Here is a 23,004-nt window from a genome sequence, read left to right as displayed (position 1 = left end):
AATAAACTTTTATTTACACTGAGTTGTTGATGTGACGTGTGAAATTGAGGGGAAAGTACAGACTCCCAGCAGCAGGGGGCGGTGTTCCCGGCTCCCGCCCGGTTTCTTTTTTAACTTCCGCTTCCGGCTGTGTCTGGTGCTATGAGCTTTGTTTTGAATAAACGTCTTCTCGTCAGCTGATTGAAAACAGGATGGCGGAAGAGCAGGACGCCGGTGTTTCTTCTCGGGCTCAGAGGAAAGCTTTGAGTAAGGCTAAAATACTACAGCGGGAGAGCGAGAGGGAGGTCTTCAGACTGGTGAGAGGGGGAAAAACATGCACATTTACAGCTAGCAGGCTAGACTAGCTCATGTTTGCTATGTGCATTGTGAGGCTTACCCGGTCCCTCTGTCCTCCTCCCGCAGGTCGGGCGGGTCCTGAAAAAACCGGAGTCTCAGCGGTCAGAGGAGGAGGCCGCTGCTCTGCTGCTGCACAGAGACACTGTGGAGGAGCTCTGCAAGAGACAAGTCCGCAGAAATGTGCTCAAGAGGAAGCAGGAAGAGGTGAGACTCCGGCCCAGAGAGGCTGGATCTGGCCTGCTAAGGTTGGTTTGTCAGCTAGTGGGACAACTTCAGAACAGAAGTGGAGGCAGCAGGTTTCTGGGTTGATTGTGTGAAGACTCAGAGAGGTTGAATGGTAATCGCTCTTTGTGCACAAAGTGTAATAAATACAAAAGGACTAAAACCATTCTGGTAAATGCACTGGTACTTATATAGTGCTGTTCTGCTCTAAGTGGCCACTAAAAGCTTCATTTGCCCAATCACACACATTCATTTCTTACACCTAAGCACCTTTTTACACTTTTCACACATACACTCACACTCTGATGGATGCAGCAGGCTCAATTCGAGCTTCAGTACCCATAGATAAGTCAAAATGCAGACTGGAGGAGCCAGAGATTGAACCACTGGCCTCCTGAGCTACCACTCGGGTCCTCATGGACTGCTCATGGAGGAGCAGTTTGAGGGCTCAACATCTACCCATTTATTATCAATAAGAGTTAACACACGCACACATACACCTAGAGCTGGGCGATATAAGATTTTTTCATATCACGATATGTTTTTTTCATTTCTGGCGATAACGATATATATCACGATATAAGCCAAATAACTATATTTGTAAGATTTAAATGTGCCGTTGCTCACAAGTAAAATGTGAAATAATTAGCAGCTTGTTTTAATTTAAATATTTATTTCCCATAATAAGTTTAACAGGGTAGATGTACTTAAGGAACACGAAACTTCAGTTTCAGATAAATAAAGGCAAATATTGCAAACTACACAAAAGGCAGCCGCTAAAGCGTTTAAGTTTCAAAATAGAACAAACAGACTACTAAATTGTCAATTCTAAAAATAAATCTTAGTTCGTTTTACAGAAGAACAGACAAAATTGACTAACTTTTGTCAATATCAAATAAACTGAGAACTAAAAGGAAATTCTCAATCTCTCCTTGTTGTATAGCTTAGCTTTTCAAACAGTTTTAACAGTGACTTTAGTCTGACAAAAGCCGAATGACGAATTAGCGCTTTCAGTCAGAGATTGAGCATGCACCGGTTTATTGTATTTCCAGACTTGCTTTCGGCACAATTTACAGTGCGCGCTACTCTGTTTTTTGTCAGACTTGAAATAGCCGAAATACCTTCACACTACGGAACTTCTATGGCCCTTCCGTTCGACAATCTCTCCGGCATTGGTACCATCATCTGTTTTTTTTCTTCGGTAACCTTCGCTCACGCTCTCGGTTGATTTTTCTCTACTCGGCAAACTCATTTCCTTCATTACCTGGGCGGCCCGGCTGCAAAAACAAATACACATGTGCGCCTTGGCACTTGTGCTGTACGTAACAAGTCACGTGACGTGACGCTGCGGCTGTGATTGGTTAGGCTCTGCGCTACTTAATTTGGATTGGCTGTTCTTTTTTTTTTTTAAGAGGACAAGAGAGATGAGGCCTATCGCAATAGTTTAATTTTCTATCGAGAAAAAGTTATTTCGCAATACATATCGTTATCGTTCTATCGCCCAGCTCTACATACACCCAGAAGCAGTATCTCTCAAAGAGCCCAGAAAAAATGTTAGCAGCTATTTTTGTTGGTTTGTAATCCTAGACTTAGCCAAAGTATGAACTGAGGAGCTGCACCAGGCGTGGTTTAACTCTTTCCCCCATAAAGACGACATTTGACAAGATCCTCTGTACCCTAATGACATGTATTGACACCTCAGTACCAATATTCTCTGGTTTGAGTTTGACGACCACTAGAATAGTTTATGAAGGTCAGCTGCATAGGTATAGTCCACCCTCACTAATTTCTGATGAAAACCCAGTCATTTTGTTCTATAAGCAGGCCTGAAATATGGTAAAAACCACTCCATTCAGAAAAGAGCTTCAAGGGTTATTCCTAGTAGGCTAAAGCAAGGTAGGAGACATTACTTGTTAAAACATCCTGTGTATACTTCCTCTCTTAGAAGTATTTGTGGTGATTAAAAAAACTTTCATTAAAGATCATGGTTTGGTGACAGTGTCCTCCTGCTGTTGTGACGACGTCTAGCTCTTTCTGCTGTGAGAGGGCAGCGAGGCTTCAGAGTGAAACGTACAGTAGTTTACTGCATGATTTTAAAAAATAAAACTGCTTCTTTTGCTTCGGACTTCCTCCCTTCAGTGATCATTTTACATTATTTTGTCATGGTTTAAAAAAATCAGATGCAAACCATCGTCACCGTCACTCCCTGACCCACCCTCCAGGCAAACACTCAGTCTTTTTCTGATTATTTTTGAAGCTCTAATGGTCTTCAGTACAGCTCTGATGTCTTTTTCAGGTATTTGATGGTGTTGATGAGCTGAAAAATAAAGTCAGGCAGCTCGCTGTGGCAGTCAAACAAGCCAGTTACCTGGTGGTTTACACCGGAGCCGGTATCAGCACGGTATCTTAAACTCTTCCTCTTCATTTTCGCCTTACTTTTCCTTTTTAAACTTTCACAAAACTGACGTCGTCTGTAATTTCAGGCAGCTTCTATCCCTGACTACAGGGGCCCTAACGGGGTATGGACGCAGCTACAGAAGGGTCGGGCCATTAGGTGAGATACAGAGTCTTTACTGTGGTATGAAATATATGTATTACTCTCCCCTAGTGCGTTCTGTTTGATTTATCTCTGCGTTTCTTTACAAACAGCTCGTCAGACCTGAGTAAAGCGGAGCCGACGCTCACGCACATGTGCATTAAGATGCTTCATAAGGAAAAGCTGGTATGTCACACCAAAGTCCAAAAACATATTTGAATTTCCATTTAAATGAGTGATTAGAGATTTGTAACTTCAGTTTCAATGGTTACTGCGACATAAAAACAGCATCTAAAGACTCATCAGTTAAATCCAATAATTTAAAAAAAGCTTCAAGTTAAAAACGTTATTTACTTTTTCCAGTTATTCTGACTTATTCTAGTCATTCTGACAGAAGCTTCAAAATAACTTCCAGGATGTTCCAAAAATCACAAGACTTATTCTAGAAGGATTTTAATAAGGTTAGCCAAGAAAAACAATAGCTACATTTACCAGAACTTTACTATGATAACAAGCAGATGTGACACACACCTGAAACATAATTGGTTATTTGTGTTTCCTGGTCTGGCATTGATAACGACAGGACAGCGTCCATCTTTAGCGTAACAGAATATTACCTCGGTTTACCCCGGTGCTGCGTCTCCTCCTCGTAGCATCTCTGCTCACATCACATTTAAAGGCAGTGCTTCATGTTCTGTCTTTGTTTGCTCTGTGTAAAGGTTAAGCACGTTGTGTCTCAGAACTGCGATGGACTCCACCTGCGTAGCGGTCTGCCCAGACACGCCCTCTCTGAACTTCATGGAAACATGTTTATTGAGGTAAGAACCACGCATTCTTAGTCCTTAGTTTTGTAGAAAGCCTGGAAAGAATTTGCTGTGATGTTTCTAAAAACAGCATCTAAGCCTAAACCCCTACAGATCCAGACGTGTTTGTTTCGCATCAAAAAATATTTCTCAGGTGCATCACGTCTTAAAAGCGCTGGAGGTTAATGTTGCTTTTTGACAGCCGTCACACAAGCTGCTTAAATTGCTGCTCGACTCTCCACATAGGCCCGTTTAATGTCATTTGTGTGCTCCCATCACTGGCTGCCTCGTGATTTAGTGTCTGTGCAGTCCTGACCAAATATTTTTATGCAAATGGAGGGATTTGCATGAGAATATTACAAGAGCTCAGGCTAAGTGATTAACTGTTAGAGGTGATCCAGATATTAAGTAAATGTGTTTTTTTTAAAGGATTGCAGACCAATGTGAGAGGGGGCAAAATTACTGTGAGATGTCATCGTGATGTTATTGAGAAAGATATGACAAACTAATCCCGATCCAGATATCTTTCCTGGATCCAGGGACTTGATTCATTCATGGTGTGGAGGGAATTTTCAGCCTCAGGCAAAGTTATGCAGTCTCTGACTGCTCTTATCCTTTAAATTTTCCAGGCTTGGGATTAGTAAAGGTCTCTGAATTGAGTAATTGAATAAAGAAATTTGAAATGTAGAAGTGAATTGCATCAGCAGTGTAAGACATGCATGGATGAGTGAACACTGAAAGTTGAAAGAGTAGAAGAAGCCCTAACATTAGATGTGTGTGCAGCAGGATTAAATGTAAAACATGAATTGGTAAACATTACAATACATTTCTTACTGGCCTCAAACTCTTTATTCAGAGAATTTAAGCTGCTCTGAAACGCTGGGTTTCCTTTCTGTCGGTAGGTGTGCACGTCCTGCTCCCCGGTCAGGGAGTACGTGCGTTTATTTGATGTGACCGAGCGGACGTCGCTACACCGCCATGGGACGGGACGGAAGTGCAGCCACTGTGGCGGCGAACTGAGAGACACCATAGTGCACTTCGGGGAACGTGGGACCCTCGAGCAGCCCCTCAACTGGAGGGGAGCAACAGAAGCTGCCAAGATGGCGGATGTTATACTCTGTTTAGGCTCCAGTCTGAAGGTAGGATTTATAAAGCTGTCTGAGTCTGTAAATGTAATCTGGGTTAGGTTGCATACATTGTACAGTTTTATACCAGTTAAACAGCATGTGCCCTCAAGAACAGACATCGAGTTTGCGTAAAAACTGAGCAGTCCAAACAAGATTTGAGCCCACAGTAAAGTGACGATAAACCCTAAGGCCTGATTTGGACTTCTGCAGGGAATCTTTGTAGAGCCTGCGACATAACCTACGTATGCTGTGCCAGCCAGTAGAAACAAATAAAATGCTGGGTCTATTTTCCTTCCTGGGTCTCCACTTTTTGTTGTGGTCAGATTTTGCTAGACCACATACAAAAACTGTGGTGAAAAAAAGGAGGGATTAATGGTAGTGAACAGATCACAGTAGTTGCGAGCTGCATTGTCCAGACCTGTACTTACATTTCTAGAGAGCTGCATTGTCAGGTTACACTGTAGGGTTTCACAGGGGTTTGCAATAATGGTAAACTGGTTCTTATATAGCGCTTTTCTACTCTATCACAGTACTCAAAGTGCTTTACACAACTTGTCTCATTTACCCATTAACACCCATTAGCACAAGCACTTTTGTCTAAGCTTTTTCTCTGTAAGTGCTTTCTGTCTAGCATTCACACACATTCATACTCTGATGGATGCATCTTGCCAAAGGATACTTGGCATGCAGACTACAGCAGAGCTGCGGTGTAGATTTCCCCAGTAACTCAGTCATGTGCACCTTTAGTGTCTCCTGGTTATTAATGATCCTGGAGCATTCAAAAGGTCACAGCCTCTGTTATTATTCAGTTAGTAGTTTTTTTTAATCATGTTATGATGCAAAGAAGGGTTCCAACACTCCCACAGGACTTAAATCTGGGACTCTCCACCATTTGACCCTAGAACTGAAGAAGCTTCTCGGATGAGAGGTGAAACGTCTTCAAGGAACTTAAAGAAGTCCAGATGCTTTTCTTTCCAAGCTCCTTAGCAAAGGGTTCCCCTTGTCCTGCCAACTCAGTTTTCTTTTATTTCACTTGCAGGGATTTTTTTTACTTTATCCAACAGCTCTCATTAGCAGTTGTATTTCAGGTAAATGCAGAGAAAACGTATGAAGAACTTATCAGTTACTACTGCGAGTTAATTTATAACTACATTTGAGTTGTAATAATTGCAATATTGACTTCATTTTTAACAACACAGTACTTTAATTGTACTCTTTACATGGATGGCTAACTCCTCCTGGTTCTGGTTTTCATGTAGTAGACCAGTAAATAAGTTAGTTTACCTTAAACCTTATAATATAGTCTAATCATATGTACAATATAAAAAACCTAAATATTTATTGATGTAATTCCATTTATGGAGAGGGAAAAACCCATTTATTCATTTTACTGTGTGAAAGAAGCAGAAATCAAGTAGTAGGACAGTTAAATTCCAGCTTTATGGCTTTAGTAACTTTTTAAAGGAACCTCTATTTTGATGAGTGGTTTCCCTTTGTATTGCCTCTCGCTCTTTCAGGTGCTGAAGAAATACACTTCTTTGTGGTGCATGAACAGACCAGCAAGCAAAAGGCCCAAACTCTACATTGTCAACCTTCAGGTACATTTAATTTTTTTCAGTATAGGTGAAAAACATGCAGATAAATAGATGAGATGTGGGTAAAGTTCTGAATGCTCAGTGGTTCATTATGCACTGGCGTTTTTGTTTTAGTGGACACCAAAAGATGATCTGGCTGTGCTGAAAATTCACGGCAAGTGTGACGATGTCATGAGACTCCTCATGGAGGAGCTGAACCTTCAGATTCCTGCATATAACAGGTAGGATGATAACGCCCATCCAACACAGATAATGTAAATAATATTTGTTTATTGATATAAAATCTGTAATTCAGATAGACAGATGGAAAATTACAAAGAAAACAATTTAGCCGAATTGTTCACTGCCCTGAGTTCTCCTCATTGTGTTTTATCAGGGCAGACGATCCCATCTTCACTCTGGCTACACCTCTGCAGCTTGAAGAGGTGCAAAGCCACTCTCGTGAGGTCATAGCGCCCCCCAATGATCAAAATGACGGCTCAGATGACCCCGAGGAGCAGAAACCCACATCTGTGCAGGGCGGCTGGTTCGGACGAGGGTACGGCAAAGGAAGGCAGAAGAAGAAAAAAGTTGCGTGACTGACAGGACATTGTGGACTTTTTGGTCACTGCCAGCAATTTATCCCATCAAGAGATTCAAGTTTCAGTCCTGTGATGATGGAAAGTTGGACTTGAAGCTTCTGGGGTGCTGTTTTGTAGGATTGTGTATTTGCCATTAGGAAAATGGCACATTGCACTGAACTGTCGTGTTGTACAGCGTACACTTTAGAGTGATACCTGGGTTCAGAGCAGGGTTTTGTTAAGCAGCTGCAGTTTATGTTTCTGTGTTCATGGCAGCTAAGCCAGCTGGGTTAGACAGAGCCAAATTTTAACTCAGTGTGGCTAGGATGTTTTTTTTTTCTTTTCTTTTGTTTTTGGTTTGGTTTGGTTTTTTGTGAATGGATCACTTTGACACCATTTCAGGTGTTTTTACCAGACTGGTAACAGGTGCTTCTTGGAGCCTGACTGATATCACCAATATCAGCATCTGCATTTGCCACAAACACAGCCAGCTGATCTAAGTAAAGGTGGGGGTTAAACAAGTAATTCATGGCTTACTGGAACAAAACAGAATTATTGTTAAATATTATCCTAGTAAGACTTAATAAAGAATGACAAATGTTAGAAAAGTCTTTGTTTTTATGTGTCTGAAAGGGGAAATAATATCACCAAATATTGGTGTAGCTCGTATTCCTGTATCGGTTGGGCTCTACAGTGTCTAATTTACGCTCTGCTGGTGTAGTATGAGCATGATGTATTAAAACATGAATATCTGAGGGTAGAGTGCTTCATAAATACTGTATCATCAGAAGAACATGAGTGGCAGATAACAACAGCAGCTTAAGCAAAAGTCCATTTTGAATTATGCTTTTCTATCTTTTACACATGTACTGATTATAGTATAATATATTTTTGTAGTATTTGTTTTTCATATGTTCAGGACTTCCCTTTTTTTAAAACATGACATCTTTGTGTTGATGTTTATTTTAAAGGTTTATGTTGGCCGTACTTAATTATTGTGTGCTGCCCTTGACTCTGCTGTAATCCTTCCTCAGGTATGCAGGCTGGTTAGTACAGCCGCTACTGTATTACATTTGTTTACGTTTAAACTTTTGTGTGATTTTTTTTTCTTTTTTTTAATACATTTTTTTGTTTTGTTTACAGCAGTGTAGGAAGGTAAGCTGAGTTTTGAGTTAAATTACTGTTTGCTTAAGTGATTGGAAACAGCAGCCAGAGTCATTGTGTCTGTTATTTTGTCTCAGGAAGATCCTTTAGTGTCAACAGTCTCATCATGTTTGGTATAGTGTTACACATTATTAAAAAAAGTGCAGGCTGTCTTTGATAAGCTAGTGTCGGCATTCCTAAAACTCAAACCAGTGCTAAACCTGAATGTGAAGCCTCGTTGGTTTTTGCTGTATTTTTTTCTCTCTCACTCTCTCACACGCAAAGATGTATTTGTGAGAAAATAAATCATGATGCAATGAATTTTCTTTCTGCTACCATTTGTTTGATAAAAATAAAGATACTATATCTGATTTGGTGCTCTAACTTATCCTATTGCCTTTGTAGGTTGTGTATAATTCTATACAAAATAGGAAATGGGTGCAAACAGAAATGAAAATGCTGTATCTAATCCAAAAACAGTTTGTACAACTCTAATGAGCTTGAAAGTCAATATTTAGTAGGATTACTTTTATTCTTCAGCACAGCCTGAACTCTCTAAGCAAATGCTGATGTGAAGTGGTGTATGATTAATATCTTTATCCCAGTAAAATATGTTTCATGGCGATTTTGGGCAAAATTTTTCTTCCCCCAAAATACTGCTTCAATAACATTGAGGTGCAGGAGGCCAATCCATCCATCGCTGTCAAACACACTGTCAGCAAAAGTGCTCCTGGATAGGAAAACTACCTCTCTCCTGGGCTCCTCTGAACATACTGCTGATGTGTTAAATAAAAACAATCACATTTGGACTCATCACTTCATCAGACCTGTTGCCACTGAAAACCAGCTTTTTCTCCATGTTTCACTTCCTTAAAATGGCTTCTTAATACAATCCCACTTCCACTGAGACCATTTCCACTGATCAATGGCCATGAGTACTATTCACAGAGAGTTGGGGAATGGCTGCAATCACAGCATTGTAAGATGGCGAAAGATGTACCCTTAGGCCCCCTCCTCGATTCAGAGATGGTCTTTCCCTTTTCACGTAAATGGCCTCCTTGACTCCGCGCTCAAACCAGCGTTCCTCCCTGTCCAGGATGTGTACATCCTCATCATTGAAAGAGTGTCCACTGGCCTGTAGGTGTAAATAGACTGCAGAGTCCTGGCCTGATGAGGCGGCTCTTCTGTGTTGTGCCATCAGCTTCGCCAGAGGTTGTTTGGTTTCCCCGATGTATAAGTCCCGGCAATCCTCCTGGGCTTTGATCAGTGGTTGTTGATCAATGGTCATGAGAATTTGCATAATTATAATGAAGGAGCTGACCTCACAGCCCATTGTTCCTTCAGTGGGCTGGTTTCAGTCATTATGCAAATGTTGTGTTTATAAGGTTGGGGAAACCTGCAGTCAGCTGAGACTGAAGAAGTCACTTGGATGAGTGACAAAACGTTTCTCCCACTGAAAACGCTACGTCCAGAACAGAATCAACTTTTGGAGATTTACTTACCTGGATGATTGAACACGCATCAAGACATTATACTGTAAATCTTAAAGATATAAAAAGCAGTAACGTACACAGTGAAGGTGTACATGTTGATTAAATGTGTATTATCACTTATCTAGCGTGGGCGCCCATTGGCTTCTCACACAGCGGTACTTGTAACTACCGAGGGCAGAAAGTTACGCTGAACATGTGACCTGGCGCAATCTGCACGTCAGCGGTTCGATGTGACGTGGTGCTAGAGGCGTTGCCCGGCACCCGGTTCAGTGTAAGTCTGATTTAGAAAACTGGAGGCGCACAGGAGGATTTCATTTGAAGTGTTCTTTAACGATCCAGATACTCCTAAACTTAGGTCACCTCTCGTTTTTACTTGTTTGCCGCTGTGCTGTTTCCCCTGAGCCCACAGAGATGATCAGAAACGGTCACCACGCTACTAGCGAGCCCCGGGAAGAAGCCGACTGCACGAAACCGGGATCCTCGGCGTGCAGCCCAGAGAAAAGGAAGCGGGTGGTCCGGTTGTGGTGTGATGGCTGGTGAGTGTGTGTACCCGCTTCCAGTTGTTATTGTTAGTGTCGACTTATTAAACTCTTCTCCACAGTTTATATGTCTGATACGCTATTGTTATGCAATCAACAGCAGGGGAACAGGAGGTTTAGCATGCTATTGCTAACTAGCCGCTTAGCAGTTAGTAACTGAGCACCGGGGCTTATCTGTTACTACGATAACCAGCTTAAATAGCTTATTACGTATAGCCAACGCTACATGATGAAATGCGCAGTGTTTAAACTGCGCTTGAAGTTAAACAGAGGTGAATGCTGTGTTGTCAATAATGTTATTAAGCGTTTATTAAGGACCCCGTGTTTCACTGATAAGCTTGAGTTGTGTGGAGCTCCATTCAGAAAAGCTGGGCGGTGTTCCTGAGCGGGTCATCACGTTAGACCTCTGAGCCCACCGTTTTTCTTCTCCGGTGATCACACACATGCAGAATAGCTGTTAATCATTATAGAGATGTGGATTGTGCTGTAAAATGAAAAGTAGCCTCGATACTTAAAATATCTAACTTTAAAAAAATAATTAGCAGTATTGTGTATAATTTAATGTTGTTTCCTTCCTGTTGCTCTCCTCTGCTCGGACGGCATTTTTTTGGTGTCTGTCTTCCTCATGATCTCCTTCTCTTCTTATTTTCATAACACTACTGTCTTTAACTCAACGCAAATACCGGAAATCAGTTTTTGGCAGACAATCACTTTTTGGCACAACACTGGCGTATACCTGATGCTCTCTTACCTTTTCACATGACACACATTCCTTGGTAAGTTTGGAACTCGAGCTGCGTTTAAGTTCAGAGAAAAAGTACTTGTTTATGTATGGAAGTATAGGTAAAGTTTACAAGAACGACACACGCAGTTTAAACACATACATTTGTTGTACCCCAGTAAAAAAGCCGATTAATGAATAAGTAAAAGCACTGAGAGCCTGTACGAAAGTTAAAAATGTTTCACCCAGCTTGAAACCCGAAAATCTTATTCCTTGAATGACATCTCTGGTGAACATACCATACTGGTGTTGACTTGTGATAGTTACTAAAAGGTAATGACAGGATATCTTCCAGATGAAATGACGACAGTGGTTTTGTTTGATTGTTAATATTTAAACGCAAGCAATTTATGATGATGTTAAACCTGCTTATTTGGCCCACCTGTAGTATATTCACTGCCCACACTTTGGTAATAACTGCACTAGCACTAGTGACTTCTCAGCTTTTGGGATTGATAAAGCATCCATCCCATCTGTCTGTCTATCCTTCCTTCCAATGTCTGGTTTTGGGTCATGGGGGAAGCAGCAGTCTAAGCAGAGATGTTCAGACCTCTCTCTCCCTGTCCACCTCCTCCAGCTCATCTGGGGACAACCCGATGCACTACCGAGTCACCCGAGCGACATAATCTCTCCAGTGTGTCCCGAGACTGAGCTGGAGCTTTCCTTAGGCACGATATGCCCAGAGTACCCTGGATGTGTCTGGAAAGAACCACCTCAAGTCCTTTCACTGTGGATGATAAATACTAATAAATAAGTATATCTTAGCTTTTCTTAAATATGTAATGACTTAATTTAAAAAAGTAATTTACAACAAACCTAAATAAACAAAATATTTTAAATGAGTGGAATTATATATAGATCAATAGTATAAAATACAATGATAAAATAAATATCTTAATAAGATAAAAACTCCAGCAAAGCAAAATAAAAACATTAACCTGCATCGAAAGTGTCACATTATTTTTAAAGCGGCTCAGTGTAACAGTGTAAAGTATAGTGACAGAGGAAGCTTAAACTGTTAAAAGTAGCAAACAGATGATTCTCTGCTCCACAGATGTGTTGCATTGTACAGAGATGCTGCATGAGGCGTGAAAGGTTTCCTGCATCTGTCCTTCTTGCAGCAGATCTGAATCTGTCTTAGAAAAAGTTTCTTCACTGCCTTTCCAACAGTTTGTCATCACAGCTTCATTTGTGTCCAGTTTTCTGCCAGTCACAGAGTCATAAAGTCCAGGGGTTTAAATAAAATAACTGGTTTTACCATTAGAGTAAACAGGTGCCACATTCATATTCAAAACCTACTGGTGCACACTTTCCTTACAGAAAATGTCAGTAAACCTACGCCCATATATTAAACTCTGCCTGGACAGAAGTGAAACTGATTATTTAAAGGTCAGAGGAACCTCAGACACAACACCTGTGAGGAGTTGTGTTGCCTGCACGGATGTTAAAATATCTCTTTTTTTTTTTCTTTTTTTCGCTGCTGTCCCAGTGAGCATTAGTCATCCTTCTTTTTCACGTGTACCTTTATCCCATTAGGAATCCCGTCATGAGCACCTGCAGGTCTGACAGAACTGTTTGTTTATTTTCTGATTCAATCAACTGAGTAACGCCGAGTGCTGCTTTGAACGTATATTTACTCAGGGACGCGTAGTTCTTTACACTGCCTGTCTTGCTGACGGCAACAGACGGGACTTATTTCTAAAACAAACAAGCGTATGTCTGTCATTGTTGTGATTTTAAACTCTTCTGCCACAAGCGCATGCTGTGGGGAAAATGCCTGGATCCTTGCTGCGGCTGGACAGAGAGCTGAGTCCTCATTTGTGATGTGTAAATTCTCTCCTGGACTCACTCAGGCAGTCAGTCATGTGGTGGTTATAAATATCTAGTGTACACTTTGTTCGCTGTATTGCAGAAGAGGCGTGTTGGAGTGGTGTGCAGGGCCTGTGGATGTCCTGAGACACAGAAAATATGCAATGACAGGTGAAATATGAGCGAACAGGAGCTCAGGATTCAAATGTTGTCCGTGTGTGTTGGCCTCGTGACGGACGGGCGGCCTGACCAGGGTTTACCCTGTCCTCTCACCTGATGACAGCTGGGGGGAGGCTCAGATTCAGTTGTCATTAAGTAAAAATGTTAGTTTCAATGGAAGCTGAAGAAGCATGCTGAGTAGCTTTTCCTTACAGTCAGTATTTTCATGTTAAAATGATAAAATGCCAACAGAAGTTCTTCATAAAACGTGTACTTTTAGTACCTTTAGTCTTAGTTTTTAACTTTTAATCTCAGTCTGTACCTTAATGACGAGTTTTGACACCTCAGTATATATCAGTAAAGCTGTGGTTTGATGATCATTAGAATAGTTTCTGAGGTTTTTCAGATGGTAGCTCCATAGACACCCTCTGATTCACAGTCAGTTTGTTCTATAAGCAGGCCAAAAATAATACTTACAAAAGAGCTTCAAGGGTTACTCAAAGTATGCTTCTAAGGTGCAAAGAGTTAAAGGTGAAGCAAAGTGCTCTGTTGAAAGAGCTTCCATTCATCCGGAGTTTGTTTGCCACATTTAGGGCAAAACTGAATTAATAAGCAGCTGAAATGAAAGATCTGTGTGAAGACACTTTGTTTAGTTTGCCAGAATCCTACAACTGTCAAATGGATAAATCTGTCAAATTTCTTGTAAACTTTGTAAAAAAAGTTGACAGCAGCCACCCACCTCTTTTTTTCCTAGCAGTGATACCTGCAGCACATAGGGCTTTATTTTAAAGCTTTAATGACCCTTTTTTTGCCATTTTAGTTTATTAATAAAGGGAGGAGGAAGAGAGGAAGATCATAGATAAATGTAGTGAAGGAAGACATGCTAGGGTTGATGTGACTGAGGAGGATGCTGGGATAGGGTCAGAGGGGGCAAATGGACCACTTTGGAAAGATGAAATCTTTTTTTTGTGGGCCAGTTCAAGGTCATAAGTGGTGTTTTGGGGAATACTGGAGTTCTAAAAATTTTTCAGCAGAGGATGAAAGAGTGTGACGTGGGGGTTTGATGTGTAGGGCAGCGGTCCCCAACCTTTTTTGCGCCACGGACCGGTTTATGTCCAACAATATTTTCGCGGACCGGCCTTTAAGGTGTTGCGGATAAATACAACAACAACAAAAAAAAAACAGTACCGGTACCATAAAAAGAGGATTTATTCATAACACACGAGAAAAGACCCAGGGAAACCGAGTTAACGATAAAAACGCTAAAAAAATAATGATTAAAACCCTGAAAACCATAAATTTCACACCCGAGCCTCAACTCTTGTGGCCCGGTACCAAACGACTCACGGACCGGTACCGGTCTGTGGCCCGGGGGTTGGGGACCGCTGCTGTAGGGCACTGGAAGTCTGTGTGCCTCCACTTAAACTGGACTGGTGTACTCTTTTAATGATAGCAGTGGCTGTTTTCATGATTTGTTTCATCAGTTTGAGTTATGACATACTGAGGATTTATTTATTTCTCCTGACCAAAAGTTAAAATAGAACTACTAAAACATCACGGATGTCAGCCATGTTTGCTTTACAAACATAGTTATCGACTCTTTGTTTCACAATCAGGTTATGCCTTTCACTATCAGCAGAGACTTTGACTATGGTGCAAGAGAGAAAGAGTGCTCACATTTACTTCCTATTTAAAAGGCAAGTCTATACAGAACATTAACTGCACAGGTTGCCAAATAGTAGAAAGCAAATAAACACTGGAATATCGTAGACTTTGTGTCTGTCTAACCTTTCTCCCAGTAACCTTTAGCATTTTTGCTCATCACGACTGTCCGTCAGTTTGTTTTTAGATGGATATAGGCCATGTGATTTAAAGACACTGTCTGGCCCCTGCTGTGCAATGTCACCAAAATAAAAAAAAAAAAGACACTACAAGGTCGTGAAAGGTTGTTTTAAAAGACGATGATGCTGTGAGCCTGCAGGGCTTCATGCGAAAAGCCTAAAGCTGCAGGGTGCTGGTTACCAAGGCCACACTTGTGTTTTTATTCATTTGTTTGAGCACTTAATGTATCCATTGTTTTCCACTGTGGTGATGTGTCGCCTCTTTCCATCTCCACAGTTACGACATGGTGCACTACGGTCACTCCAACCAGCTGCGACAGGCCAAAGCCATGGGAGATTACCTCATAGTGGGCGTCCATACAGATGGTAAGACCACAAGTACAGACCCTTTTTTAACCCTGATACAGTGATTAAATATTAATTCCTGACTAAACGGTCGGTCATTCAATGGAAAAATTGTCATTCACTCAGCTGTATCATGGTTTGAATTTTTCAAATCTCATTTGATGTTATTATAATAATTTTTAAAAAAGCAGAAGGAACCATGGCTGTAGGATCAGCCTGGTATCAAAATGTATGTGAAAATTATATTACATGCTATTTATATATGTTATTTTGACCAGCCACCTATCCCACATGGACCCTTCAAACGTACCTAAAAGGCACTTTAAAAATTTTTATTTTGGATCTGGCAGTGAATTACCTGAAAACAGATCAAATGTATGCCATGTCTCATGATAGTGATGCTCAAAGTTGATCACAGACATAATTTTTAACAAAAACAAGATTTTAGCTTTAGCTTACAACAGTTCGAGCTGGTGAAAAGGTATTTGAGCTTAAATATGTTTTCCAGGCCTGGAAATCTGATCTGGATAGCTCCACTGTTTCAGAAATTTTAAGGGATCTAAATGCTGGAAAAATAAGGCAGTTTTAAAGACTGTATAACTCGAATGATATTTGTATTTCAGAGCTTTGTTTAATAGCTGATTCTGAGGGCGTCAGGCGGGGCTGATTTTCTATTTAGTCTGTTCAGTCACATCCAGTAACACTTTATCTCTAATCAATAAAGTTTTATGGTAGAAGTAAATAAAGATTTTGTCAATGATTAAACACTGAGCTAACCTTTGTCAGATGGTAATCAGCTGTTTAATGTTGATGTTTAAGATTTCCTTACTGGAAATGTGTTGGTTGAAATAAAATATAAATGTAACTTTGTGATCTACATTTTTCATTAATAACCATTTATTTACCTAAAACCCAATTTAAAGCTGAGATCTCCAAGCACAAGGGCCCTCCAGTCTTCACTCAGGAAGAGCGCTACAAGATGGTGCGTGCAATCAAGTGGGTGGATGAGATAGTGGAAGGGGCACCATACGTCACCACCCTGGAGACCTTGGACAAATATAACTGTGACTTCTGCGTTCATGGAGGTGAGTCCGTTTAAATCTCACAGCCTAAAACGTTTGTTGTTACACATTGTTGCTGTGAAAGAATCCTCCTGAGTGACTGGGTTGTGCAGTGCAGGGTTAAGGCACTCGTGAAATCAGAGCTACACCATCTTTTATGTGCCATCTCCACCAGTTTGCTCATGTAGAGGCTGCAGGGTGTCCTTAATGTGCTCGGTGCTTAATCTTTAGGTTGTCTTGCTGGTTTTGTCCATTTTTATCTCAAACAGATATGAGAACTGCTGGACTTTCACACGTCCACATATATCGTTAGCTGATGGCTAATGGACTTACAATGGACAGTTATAAATTTTAGCATATCACTCAACCAGATTACATGATGTGGGCAGGCTTCAGGATGTGATGTTTATGTTTATGTTTCCCAGATGACATCACGCTGACGGTAGACGGCAAGGACACATATGAAGAGGTCAAGCGAGCAGGCCGTTACCGGGAATGTAAGCGCACTCAGGGTGTCTCCACCACTGACCTGGTGGGTCGTATGCTTCTCATGACCAAAGCCCACCACAGCAACATAGTGAGTTTACGTGGTTCTCTTTGGTGTGTGGATAGCTGTTGTTTATTTTATTGTCAGCCTAATCTTTTCCTCTCTGCAGGATAACCCAGATTACCAGCAGCATACGGACAACTTTGGAAAGGTAAATGTCATTTACTTTTAGTCTCAAGGGTTTGTGATATTTGCTAGTCTTTGCTCATCATCCCGACGATAGGAATGTGTCAGAGGAGTTCAGTGCCGTTTATATGTCATCTTTAAGGGTCCTAAAGGCCACAGTCCCTGGACAGGAGTTTCTCAGTTCCTGCAGACGTCCCAGAAAATCATCCAGTTTGCCTCAGGAAAGGAGCCTCAGCCTGGAGACACCATCATCTATGTGGCTGGAGCGTTTGACCTCTTCCGTATCCTTATCACATGAAAAAAAACAAAACAGAGCTGAGTTATGAACAAAGAGATTTCTGTGGTGAACATGTTGTTGCAGCTGTTTCCTTGACGACAGCATCTCTGCAGACATCGGCCATGTTGACTTCTTAGAGATGGTATATAAACAGGCGGAGCGGCCGTATGTCATCGTAGGTCTACACTTCGACCAGGTACATCTCAAGATTGAAAAATCCATTCTTCCCTGCTGCGTCAGCAGCTTTCAGGAGAAACATTTGGAACAAGTTAAATTAAGATCAGCTCACAATTAAATAGAAGTAATGGAAACTAAAGTCCTTAATGACTGTAGTCAAACTTTTTGGGGGAATTGAAAGTGAAAATGAGCCTTGTAACTGTTGGCTGAGTCAGTTATATTAATAAGGGTTCGTATTTAAGACTAGGATTGACTAAAGTGCATTTTGATGCCTGGATTTTGGTAAAATTGGCACAAAATTGGGGTGGCTGCTCATTTTCAGATGGCTACTCTTCCCAAACATTTCATCCAATTTTGAAGAAATTGTGCTCCTATAAATAAATTGAATCATGTTTTGCTGTAAAATTTCATCATCTTATTATCTCTATTAGAACTTTTGAGCTCTATTCTGACCTTGGATTTGACTTTTTTAGTAACTGGAAATCTGTAATCCTACAAAGTAAAGTCACTTTTTAAAAACTGATACATTAAAGTATGCCACAAGTGATATTTTTCATTTTCTTACACAATATGTTGTTGACAGTGACCCATAGAAGTTGCACCAATGAAATGCATGTAACTTTGTATTTCACAGGTTGGTGCCTTGCATTGTTGAATAAATGAATAAATGTTATGGAGACATCCACATGCAGACAAGTATCAAGCAATGAAACTTGCATATCCACATTTCATAATATTCTCCTTGTCACAATATCCCACCTCCCCGCTGGGCTTCAAATGGAATCAGTACAGATTTTTTTCTTTTTTGGTTTTGTTTTGTTGATTTTTGTTGATCAAACTCGGAACAGCAGTCAGCTCTTTTCATTGTCACATTTAGAGGAAGCATAAGAAATGTGTAAATGTGCAGTTTTGCTGGTATTGCTGCATTTCTAAGCTACTTGTCAAACTACTTTCACATCCGTATCTGAGATAAATATTTGAAAAGGAAGAGCATCGAGGTAATCACTGATCTCGTCCTCTTCTTCAGGAAGTGAATCGCTACAAGGGGAAGAACTATCCGATCATGAACATCCACGAGAGGACCCTGAGCGTCCTCGCCTGCCGGGTGAGTTCACACAAGAGAAATGTTCATAACAGCGAGATGTTTTTTCTGCCCCGCATAATCACAGACTGAACTTGGCTAAGCGCCCTTCATTCCTCCTGATCAGCTATCAGTCAGGAACAATAAGTCTCTGTGCCCCTTCTGCATCATGTGTCTGTGTTACCTACGAGAATGTTACGCAGTCTATAAAAGCATTAAGTCGCTCCGCTCTGTCATTAGTTTTTACCAGAGGTTGTTCACTTAGCTGTAGAAGCATGCTGACCTGTGAGGTCTCCTGTAAAAGGTTTTTGGTTAAACTGTGGTGTGTAAGCATAAATGCACAGATGTGATATTATAAGGTTAATCATTTAATAACTTTTCCTCTCACTGGTCTCTGTGCGTCTGCAGTATGTGTCAGAGGTGGTGATTGGTGCTCCCTATGCAGTAGGCAAAGACCTGCTGGATCATTTTAAGGTGAGTTGTAAATGTGTGGCGCCCCCTGGTGGTCTGAGATGTGTTAAACATGCTGAAGTGGTTAACCATTATCATTTCAAAAATGTGTATAGAAATCAGTTTGATAGCCTCGTATGTGACCACTGAGTTTCAGATAAATCTGATTTATATAGGAGCTGTTTATATACAAAAAAATAAGGAGATAAAAGGATGTTTCTGTATTTTGTCATGGTTTAATCGAGTGTGTTTGAATGTGCAGGTGGACCTAGTGTGTCATGGGAAGACTGAGGTACTTCCAGACAAGGATGGGGTGGATCCCTACGCTGTGAGTACACTGTTAATAAACACTGTGGAGATTTTATGTCACAGATGTACAAGGATTCACTGACGATCCAGTTAAGTCCTTTTTTAAAGTGGTTTGGTGATAGCAGGCAGGCAGCCTGATGGGAAGTACTTTAGTTAAATCCAGAGTCTCCACAAAGCCTCCATCCCTTACGATTATTCTTTTTTCCTTTCTCACATTTTCTGGACAAGCACTCGTGGCAACGGACAAAAAACAATAAAACAGAGAAAGAAATAGTTTGAGGTTAGTCAGAGATAATCCTTGAGCAATGTGGGCAGTGAGTATATCGCAGAGATGAGCAGCAAAAATTCCTCTGAGAGGGCGTCTCAGCTCTCCCTTCGAGATAGGCTGAGGAGCTGAGTCACTCAGGAGGGCTCAGTAGAGCTGCTACCCCTCAACACTAAAAAGAGCTGTCATGGTTCAGACATCTGACCAGTAAGTGCTGGATACCTCTTAGGTGAGACATTTTGGGAAAGGCCACACCCAGAACATGATGGAGAGATTATGTCTCTCAGCTGAATTGGGAACACCTATGTTCTCCCTGGAGAGCTGGAGGAAACGGCCAGGGAGAGGAAGGTCTTAGCATTTCTGCTTAGACTGGTGCTGCCCAAATCCATTTAAGCAGGAGGAAGGGATTTGATCTATCCATCCATTAGGAGTTATGTGCTCAAAGCTAAGATGAGCATAAAAATCACTTTGTCTTGATCTGTTTTCACACGTGTACTACAGCCGTGGACTTTTATAGACGTCACCAAACAAAAGGTGCATGTGGAAATGCAAATATCAGACACAGCCAGGTCAGACATTGAATGGACTTTAACCTTTGCAGCTATGAGCAAATACCACAGCAATTTGTGCGGTAGATTCCAGGCTTGTGAGTGTCATGTGCACTGCACACCCTGCACAGGCAGCTGCCTCATCTAAACCAAACACTTTTCTCATAAATCAATCTAAAGCTGGCTATTTCCTGCTGTGTGCTACATGTTAAGGAAGGACAACTTTGGAAAAATATCCTGATCTGATTCACTTCTTTGAAGTTGATCTATTCAGGACTTTTCATGGTCCTAAATCAAATCATGAGTCCGCCACAATCGTTAGATTCGATGAATGATAGGTGCTTCACTTTGGATTTAAACCATTAACCCATCTGGCCTGAAGTGGCAGTATGGAGCAAAATATCTGCTAGTTGCTTTATTCTGATCAGTTATGTTTTTTGCCCCCTCAGGAACCAAAGAAGAGGGGGATATTCAGGGCTATTGATAGTGGGAACAATCTCACTACTGATGACATCGTCCAAAGGATCATTGAAAACAGGTTGGGGACTCGTTGCTTCTCTGAGTCTTCATTTTCTGTATTTATAAATCTGTATCTTCATCCTTTGTTTACTAATCGGTCTTTTCTTGTTAACAGGCTGCAGTTTGAAGCCAGGAACCAGAAGAAAGAGGCCAAGGAGATGGCAGTGATTGAAGCAATGAAGAAGAGAGAGCAGAAGGAGCAGGGCGAAGCTCCAGCTCAGACTGCTCACTAATAAAACGGCAAGCATGGCCCCAGAGTCTGTTTTACTCGTCCACGGACTCTCAGGTTTAAGAGCATGGACCCGGACAGAGTCCATACAGTCCTCAGCTGGGCCTGGCTATTCGGTTTCTCTGCTAGTCCACTGAGTGCAAAATCCTGCTTTGAATATTTTGGTGAATCAGTGTGCTTATCAGTATGGACTGCTCCAGCCTAAAGGGTTTAGGATAGATCCAAAAAGTCCAAAAACCCGCTAAGACCTTAATCTGCAGCATCCCTTTACTCTTCCTCCACAGAAAACGTTTATTTTCTGTTGTGCACTGTTTTTGTCCATGAAGTCACACACTACATGTCCCCGTATAGGTGTAGAAATGGTATGTTAATTTTGTAAGTATCCTTAACTTATTGACACAGTGTTGATGTCATTGTCGGTTATGTTTTTAGATTTTTAACCAGCTTAGTTTTAATGATCATTCTTAAAATTATCATCAGCACGGTTGAATGTACTTTGTTTTTAAGTAATTTTCATCCATTTAATTTGTAGAGCTCACTTTTTAAAAAAATCAGTCCTAAAAATATATCTTTTAAATGATCTGTGAGTGGTCGAATAATTTTAACTACCTGAATTTGCACCAAGTGTGTGTGTGTGTCTGCGCGCGTGTGTGTGTATGTGTGTGTGTGCGTACATTGAATGAGGTCACTGAAAGTGTGTTTGGTCTATACTAGAATAGTGCCTCAAAAGCTATAACTAATGTAAGGGCTGTTAATTGTCTCATTGTCTGATTCCACAAAGTCAAACTACAGCATATCTGCAGCTACTCCTGTTTCTGTTTATAAGGAATGTGTTGGAGAAGATGGGATTTTTTTTGTTTCCCTACTTCAGGAGACAATCCAAGAAGTCATGTGAACATAAAGTCCGTTGCTTTTCCTGTCTTTGTATGGGGCGCATTGAAGGTGAATTGTTACAATTATTCACAATATTTCAATCACTGTATGTGTTAAAATATTTGCTTTATTTAATAAATAACAATGTGGCAAAAGTGTGGTTTTTAATTTGATTTTATTAAGTTTTATTAAATAGTGCCTGCTGATTTAAAAATGGGTCGAAGTAACCTTGCACTCTGAGAGTGAAGTTGGTAATGCACTATATGGATAAAAGTATTAAGTCACACCTCTTAATCATAGTTTTCTCAGGTTCGTTCTGGGCCTGTTAGATCCAATGAAAGGAAATCTTATTGCACGAGCTTAATTTTTTTTGTGATAATTATATGCTTTTAACTTTGTGGGAATACACTGTGGAAGCCCCTTTTCTGTTGCAGCATGACTGTGCCCCACTGCACAAAGCAAGGATCATAAAAGCAGGGCTGAATGAGCTTGGTGGAACTTGATTGGCCTGCATAGAGCCCTGACCTCAGCTCTATCGCACACCTCTGGGATGAACTAGAACAGAGATGTCTGACCTTACACATTCTCTTCTGGATGAATATGCAAAACTTTCCACAGACACAATCTGAAATTATGTGGAAAGCCTTCCCAGAAGAGTGGAAACTGTCACAGCTGTAAACACAGGACTGATTTAGAATGGGATGTTATAAAAGCTCCTGTAGGTGGCCGTCTGTCTTTATTGTTAATCATACTACAAACACATTAAGATATGATGGGGCCTGAACATTCAGGCCTTTGCATCTATGATGAAGGATTTTAAATCCAATTCTGGATTTAAAGGTGAGCCAGTGAAGAGACATATGAGCTCTGTGGTGTTTTGGATTAACTAAAGGCTTTTCAGGGAGCTTTTGGGACAGTCTAACGATGGTGAATTATGATAGTCTGGCCTCAAAGCAACAAATACATGAACTACTTTTTCAAGTTCACCCTGAAAGAGGATGTTTCTAATTTTGGCCATGTTGCACAGATGAAAGGAAGCAGCCCTACTTGTGCATTTGATGTCTGTATTACCGCTGCCACATAATGTGTGCTGCCTGATGACAGAGCGTGGTCAGCACATAGTCACGGTTCACTGAGGCGGTGAAATGAGGCCACAGCCACTCAGAAACAAATAACTCACATGGTTACCATCCAGCCATCCTCAGATCTGACCAAAGACTGCAAACCTTCACATAAAAAAACAGTAAATCTTT

General features: G+C 41.0%; 2 protein-coding genes across 2 annotated transcripts; both read left to right on the top strand.

Annotated features, from left to right (window-relative positions):
• Positions 1–139: 139 nt before the first annotated feature.
• Positions 140–8,653, top strand: LOC134628712 (NAD-dependent protein deacetylase sirtuin-7-like). Its single transcript, XM_063475461.1, has 10 exons — positions 140–296; positions 403–540; positions 2,855–2,959; positions 3,042–3,112; positions 3,208–3,280; positions 3,814–3,912; positions 4,800–5,036; positions 6,542–6,622; positions 6,734–6,840; positions 6,996–8,653. Exons 1-10 carry the CDS (start codon positions 192–194, stop codon positions 7,195–7,197), a joined length of 1,218 nt encoding a protein of 405 aa, XP_063331531.1. The 5' UTR covers positions 140–191; the 3' UTR covers positions 7,198–8,653.
• A 1,404-nt stretch (positions 8,654–10,057) lies between these two features.
• Positions 10,058–21,897, top strand: pcyt2 (phosphate cytidylyltransferase 2, ethanolamine). Its single transcript, XM_063476724.1, has 12 exons — positions 10,058–10,351; positions 15,222–15,310; positions 16,213–16,374; positions 16,776–16,927; positions 17,007–17,048; positions 17,166–17,304; positions 17,414–17,496; positions 18,505–18,582; positions 18,967–19,032; positions 19,271–19,336; positions 20,580–20,668; positions 20,765–21,897. The coding sequence occupies exons 1-12, from the start codon at positions 10,227–10,229 to the stop codon at positions 20,880–20,882; spliced, it is 1,209 nt and encodes a 402-aa protein (XP_063332794.1). The 5' UTR covers positions 10,058–10,226; the 3' UTR covers positions 20,883–21,897.
• The last annotated feature ends 1,107 nt before the right edge of the window (positions 21,898–23,004 follow it).

Source organism: Pelmatolapia mariae, linkage group LG6, assembly GCF_036321145.2.
Source record: "Pelmatolapia mariae isolate MD_Pm_ZW linkage group LG6, Pm_UMD_F_2, whole genome shotgun sequence".
In the NCBI taxonomy this organism is placed as follows: Eukaryota; Metazoa; Chordata; class Actinopteri; order Cichliformes; family Cichlidae; genus Pelmatolapia; species Pelmatolapia mariae.
This window is presented reverse-complemented; position numbering and strand designations above follow the sequence as displayed.

What these genes read in the sequence shown, in the direction of transcription:
- pcyt2 (XM_063476724.1), top strand. Translation starts at nt 10,227, where the DNA reads ATGATCAGAAACGGTCACCACGCTACTAGCGAGCCCCGGGAAGAAGCC. An exon ending in AGTGGGCGTCCATACAGATG is followed by an intron (nt 15,311 to 16,212) that starts GTAAGACCACAA and finishes CCCAATTTAAAG; the next exon opens with CTGAGATCTCCAAGCACAAG. An exon ending in CAAAGGATCATTGAAAACAG is followed by an intron (nt 20,669 to 20,764) that starts GTTGGGGACTCG and finishes TCTTGTTAACAG; the next exon opens with GCTGCAGTTTGAAGCCAGGA.
- LOC134628712 (XM_063475461.1), top strand. Translation starts at nt 192, where the DNA reads ATGGCGGAAGAGCAGGACGCCGGTGTTTCTTCTCGGGCTCAGAGGAAA. An exon ending in CCGGAGCCGGTATCAGCACG is followed by an intron (nt 2,960 to 3,041) that starts GTATCTTAAACT and finishes CTGTAATTTCAG; the next exon opens with GCAGCTTCTATCCCTGACTA. An exon ending in CAGATTCCTGCATATAACAG is followed by an intron (nt 6,841 to 6,995) that starts GTAGGATGATAA and finishes GTGTTTTATCAG; the next exon opens with GGCAGACGATCCCATCTTCA.